Source organism: Salmo trutta, chromosome 25 (assembly GCF_901001165.1).
Source record: "Salmo trutta chromosome 25, fSalTru1.1, whole genome shotgun sequence".
Classification (NCBI taxonomy): domain Eukaryota; kingdom Metazoa; phylum Chordata; class Actinopteri; order Salmoniformes; family Salmonidae; genus Salmo; species Salmo trutta.
In genome coordinates, this window is record NC_042981.1 from 7,918,042 (window position 1) to 7,924,041 (window position 6,000).

Consider the following 6,000-nt stretch of genomic DNA (forward strand, 5'->3'; position numbering starts at 1 on the left):
GTGAGAGTTCTCTCAGCTTTTTAGAAACCAATAAGACAAGATGGGAGATGAAAAAAAAAAAGCTCCTGGCATTAGATACAAGTCAAAGGTTTATCATGACATGAACAGAAGTGTTTTAATGTTGAACCTTCCTAAGTACGAGGTCTTCTAATGAACAGGAAAGTTGTCTGTTTGGTGAGTTTGTGTCTGCAGAGAGAGAGACAACCAAAGGTCTGGGACAGAGAGGATTAATAGCTCTTCTCTCCCCTCCACTACTGCTCACACGCCTTCATCATAAATTCACCACCTGCTTACAGGGATCTGGTGCTTCTGCTAGCTTAGATTTATGTCCCAGCTGTGTGTGTGTGTGTGTGTGTGTGTTTGTTTACCTGTAAGTGTCACTGAAGTGGAAATAAGGTACCATAATTCCTCAATGTTTTTCTGAATGTATTTTGGGGTCAAAGGGGTGTTCTGGCGATCTGATCCCCTTTCACTGGATGGGACAGATGAGATGATGACAGTGATGTTCTCTCTTGCAACAATATATTCCCTCCAATGTAATATATTTTACTGTAACATACACTCACTATATCCATGAACAGGACATTGTCAGGTGTCAGGTGTGTTAGGTTTCAGGTGTGTTAGGTGTCAGGTGTGTTAGGTTTCAGGTGTGTCAGGTGTGTTAGGTTTCAGGTGTGTCAGGTGTGTTAGGTGTCAGGTGTGTTAGGTGTCAGGTGTGTTAGGTTTCAGGTGTGTTAGGTTTCAGGTGGGTTAGGTGTCAGGTGTGTTAGGTTTCAGGTGTGTCAGGTGTGTTAGGTGTCAGGTAGGTTAGGTGTCAGGTGTGTTAGGTGTCAGGTGTGTCAAGTGTCAGGTGTGTTAGGTGTCAGGTGTGTTAGGTTTCAGGTGTGTCAGGTGTGTTAGGTTTCAGGTGTGTCAGGTGTCAGGTGTGTTAGGTGTCAGGTGTGTTAGGTGTCAGGTGTGTTAGGTTTCAGGTGTGTCAGGTGCGTTAGGTGTCAGGTGTGTTAGGTTTCAGGTGTGTCAGGTGTGTTAGGTGTCAGGTAGGTTAGGTGTCAGGTGTGTTAGGTGTCAGGTGTGTCAAGTGTCAGGTGTGTTAGGTGTCAGGTGTGTTAGGTTTCAGGTGTGTCAGGTGTGTTAGGTTTCAGGTGTGTCAGGTGTCAGGTGTGTTAGGTGTCAGGTGTGTTAGGTGTCAGGTGTGTTAGGTTTCAGGTGTGTCAGGTGCGTTAGGTGTCAGGTGTGTTAGGTTTCAGGTGTGTTAGGTGTCAGGTGTGTTAGGTTTCAGGTGTGTCAGGTGTGTTAGGAGTCAGGTGTGTCAGGTGTGTTAGGTTTCAGGTGTGTCAGGTGTCAGGTGTGTCAAGTGTCAGGTGTGTTAAGTGTCAGGTGTGTTAAGTTTCAGGTGTGTTAGGTTTCAGGTGTGTTAGGTTTCAGGTGTGTTAGGTGTCAAGTGTGTTAAGTGTCAGGTGTGTTAGGTGTCAGGTGTGTTAGGTGTCAGGTGTGTTAGGTGTCAGGTGTGTCAGGTGTGTTAGGTTTCAGGTGTGTCAGGTGTGTCAGGTGTGTTAGGTTTCAGGTGTGTCAGGTGTCAGGTGTGTCAAGTGTCAGGTGTGTTAAGTGTCAGGTGTGTTAAGTGTCAGGTGTGTTAGGTTTCAGGTGTGTTAGGTTTCAGGTGTGTTAGGTGTCAAGTGTGTTAAGTGTCAGGTGTGTTAGGTGTCAGGTGTGTTAGGTGTCAGGTGTGTTAGGTGTCAGGTGTGTCAGGTGTGTTAGGTTTCAGGTGTGTCAGGTGTCAGGTGTGTTAGGTTTCAGGTGTGTCAGGTGTGTCAAGTGTCAGGTGTGTTAAGTGTCAGGTGTGTTAAGTGTCAGGTGTGTTAGGTTTCAGGTGTGTTAGGTTTCAGGTGTGTTAGGTGTCAAGTGTGTTAAGTGTCAGGTGTGTTAGGTTTCAGGTGTGTTAGGTGTCAGGTGTGTTAGGTGTCAGGTGTGTCAGGTGTGTTAGGTGTACATGATAGACTCCATGCCAATGTAATAAGAGGGATTCTAATGATGCAACTCTTTCTTTTCTTCTTTGTTCTTTTGCTTCTTCTTCCAGAGGTCAACGACAATATTCCAGGTAACTTTTCAGAGGAAAACCATCTCCTCTTAGAAATATAAGTAAAAATCATTGAACACTTGTTATATACAAATGTAGGATCTTAATTTGAGCCAGTTTGCTACAGCAGGAAAATTATCCCGGAGAAACAGGACATGTGAATTATTTTATGGATTATTATTAATGGACATTTTTGTATGGGTTGATAAATGAAGTCTGAAATATTTAAGTGAAACTTACAAACTTCAGAACCCTTTTTAAATCTCTAATACACTAGACATTTTTTTTTTCCTGCATTGCAGGAAAGTTGTCAATCAAACGAAGATCCTACATATATCTGTACATGGTACTAATTTTAGGATGGAAGATAGTTTTTTGTGTGTTTTTGGCAGTCGTGTTGTTATAACCTAAGTACACCTACAAAGATGTGTCTGTCCTGCTACATAGCTACTTCTTAAGTTCAGCTATTTCAGAATGCTACATAAGCTGTGGGAAGCTTGTTTGTCTGTCAGGGCTCCCGAGTGGTGTAGAGATCTAAGGCACTGAATCTCACCACAGACCCTGGTTTGATTCCAGGCTGTATCACAATCGGCTGTGTTTGGGAGTCCCATAGGGCGGTGCACAATTGGCCCAGCGTCGTCCGGGATAGGGTTTGGCTGGGGTAGACTGTCATTGTAAATAAGAATTTGTTCTTAACTGACTTGCCAGGTTAAATAAATGCTATACTTTCTCTCATGGGAAAATATGGGCCATCACAATACTGTACCTACAGCGTTTTGAAAAATAGGTTCTGAAGTGTTTTCTCTTTCCTCTATCTTTCTCTCATTCAATCGTTCCCTAAAGGATTTTCACATATGATGATGGCGGAGCAAGGTAGGCCTCTCTCTTCTTTTCTCACCATCATTTGTTTCAGCGTGGTTGTGTGTTTTTTGTGATGTTTCGAAGATGTTCTCTTCAGATGACAAATGCAAATGTTCCTCTATATGTTCCATCAATGTTAGTGTTACATCAATGTTAGTGTTACATCAATGTTCCATCAATGTTACAGCAATGTTAGTGTTACGTCAATGTTCCATCAATGTTACGGCGTAACATCAATGTTCCATCAATGTTACAGTGTTACAGTACATCAATGTTCCATCAATGTTACAGTGTTACAGTACATCAATGTTACATCAATGTTACAGTGTTAGAGTACATCAATGTTACATCAATGTTACAATGTTACAGTACATCAATGTTACAGTGTTACAGTACATCAATGTTACAGTGCATCAATGTTACATCAATGTTACAGTGTTACAGTACATCAATGTTACATCAATGTTACAGTGTTACAGTACATCAATGTTACATCAACGTTACAGTGTTACATCAATGTTACATCAATGTTACAGTGTTACATCAATGTTACAGTGTTACATCAATGTTACAGTGTTGCAGTACATCAATGTTACATCAATGTTACATCAGCGTTACAGTGTTTCATCATGTTACAGTGTTACATTAACAATATCAAAAGATGAGGAATTTGACATCTAAGGTGCAAACTGACTGAAATATTTGTTTTTCCACATGCAGACTTTATCATAAACCTAGTGTACAGCATGATGTGTATATGTGTGTGTGTGTGTACTGTGTGAAGGACTGTGTGGTCTGTAGTGTGGTCTGATTATACTACACTGCCAAGTTGCTACTGTGTGTTGATTTTATTAATATATGAATGTATGTTTTGTACTCATCGAGCACTCTTCCACGTCAAACTATTCACTGTTGGTTTTCTCTCCTCCTCTTCCTCCTCTTCCTCCACTGTGGATACACGACCTCTTCTCTCCTCCTCCCCTAGCTAAAAGCAAAGGTACAGATCAGTCTTTCTTCATCCTCTCTTTAAGAAACCTTGGGCTAGATTGAGTGAGTGTCATGTCAAATACCGTATGTGTTTCTCTGTGTGTTAAAACAGGGCAAAGTGTTTTCACGCTTTTGTCTAAAACATTGATGTGTGTGTTAACAACGGTCTGGAGTCTAAAGTGAGACATTCCCCTGGTGTAATGCAGTGAGTTGCTGTATTGTCTTTGCCTGTCTGTGTGTTTATCGGTTCCTGCCTAATGGAAGCTCAACAAGGGTGCTTGGATTAAGCAAGTTAATTAAATGAACGTTCATTTAAAGTTGTAAAACAGACAGAGGGCTGACTGAGTCTAAATGAGTGAAGGAGGCAGTGGAGCTGTAGATATGTTGTGTACTGGATTACTGAATTACAGACTGGGTTTGGGTTTTGGGAAGACTGGCTCTCTGTTTGATGACTATAGGCTGGGAGAGATTTGAATGATGTTCAGGAATGATGTTTTCCCATTTTACCAGTTTCTCCTCCATTTTCTGAAGTGAATTATGTGGATTAGGATGTGATAATCTGCTCTTGGTCAGTCTGTTTTCATATCTGAAGTACAATGTAGTGTCGGACCATAACGACTACTATGTATGACGTGGTGCTGCAGTATGATTTAATCCACTTCTCTTGTGAGATATAGAGGACAGGGAGGGTAGAGAGAGGGGTGAGGATATAGAGGACAGGTAGGGGTAGAGAGAGGGGTGAGGATGGAGAGGACAGGGAGGGGTAGAGAGAGGGGTGAGGATGGAGAGGACTGGGAGGGGTAGAGAGAGGGGTGAGGATGGAGAGGACAGGGAGAGGTAGAGAGAGGGGTGAGGATGGAGAGGACAGGGAGAGGTAGAGAGAGGGTTAGTTTAAGAGAGAAGTTAGGGATATAGAGTGACATGGAGGGGAGAGAGAGGAAGGGGGAGAGTGAGAGAGAGGAGGGGGAGAGCGAGAGAGAGCGAGAGAGTTCTATTTTTAGTTTGTCACTGGAGTATTGTGTTGGCACACACACACACACACACACACACACACACACACACAGATTTAGTCATGGTCTGGGATTGGGACTGCCTTGGGGAGAACCCCACTGGGACACTTCCTGGCTGTGTCTGGCTCTCTGAATGGCTGCCTGCCTGGTTTTCAAACCAGCCTGTATGTTCACACCATAGTGACTGCTTTACAGTGAGAGACTGATGAACCAGAGGAACGTGAAGCGCTAGCTGTCTCTGTTCTGCTCTGACCGACTTTACTGTAATAGCCCACAGCTCCCTGGACATTCACAAGGGATCAAATTAGCATGAAAGCAGAGAAATGCCCAGCTGTCACGTTATCAATTAAAACGCAGTGTCACTGTCTTTAACCTCTCTAGTACATGTGGGACGAACTCGTCCCACCTACGTAACAGCCACTGAAATCCAGTGGCGCGATTTTGAATCGTTAGAAATGCTATAACTTCAATTTCTCAAACATATGACTATTTCACAGCTATTTAAAGACAAGAATCTCGTTAATCTAACCCCACTGTCCGATTTCAAAAAGGCTTTACAACAAAAGCAAAACATTAGATTATGTCAGCAGAGTGCCCAGCCAGAAAAAATCAGACACCCATTTTTCAAGCTAGCATATCATGTCACATAAACCCAAACCACAGCTAAATGCAGCACTAACCTTTTATAATCTTCATCAGATGACACACCTAGGACATTGTGTTATACAATACATGCATGTCTGTTCAATCAAGTTCATATTTATATCAAAAACCAGCTTTTTACATTAGCATGTGACGTTCAGAAAAAGCATAACCACCGCAAACTTCCGGTGAATTTACTAACAGTTTGCTAAATTACTCACGATAAACGTTCACAAAAAGCATAACAATTATTTTAAGAATTATAGATACATTACCCCTCTATGCACTCGATATGTCCGATTTTAAAATAGCTTTTCGGATGAAGCACATTTTGCAATAATCTAAGTACATAGCCCGGCATTACAGGGCTAGCTATTTAGATACCCACCCAGGTCAGCATCCACCAAAATCACATTTCCTATA

General features: G+C 42.2%; 1 protein-coding gene across 1 annotated transcript in view; it reads left to right on the top strand.

Moving 5' to 3' along the window:
- LOC115161950 (neurexin-3a-like) overlaps positions 1-6,000 on the top strand; it is a 739,824-nt gene that overhangs the window by 24,409 nt on the left and 709,415 nt on the right. The window contains exons 3-5 of the mRNA XM_029712804.1: positions 2,078-2,098; positions 2,921-2,950; positions 4,763-4,774. Coding sequence (XP_029568664.1) covers positions 2,078-2,098; positions 2,921-2,950; positions 4,763-4,774 — 63 coding nt within the window. The remainder of the gene's footprint in view (positions 1-2,077; positions 2,099-2,920; positions 2,951-4,762; positions 4,775-6,000) is intronic.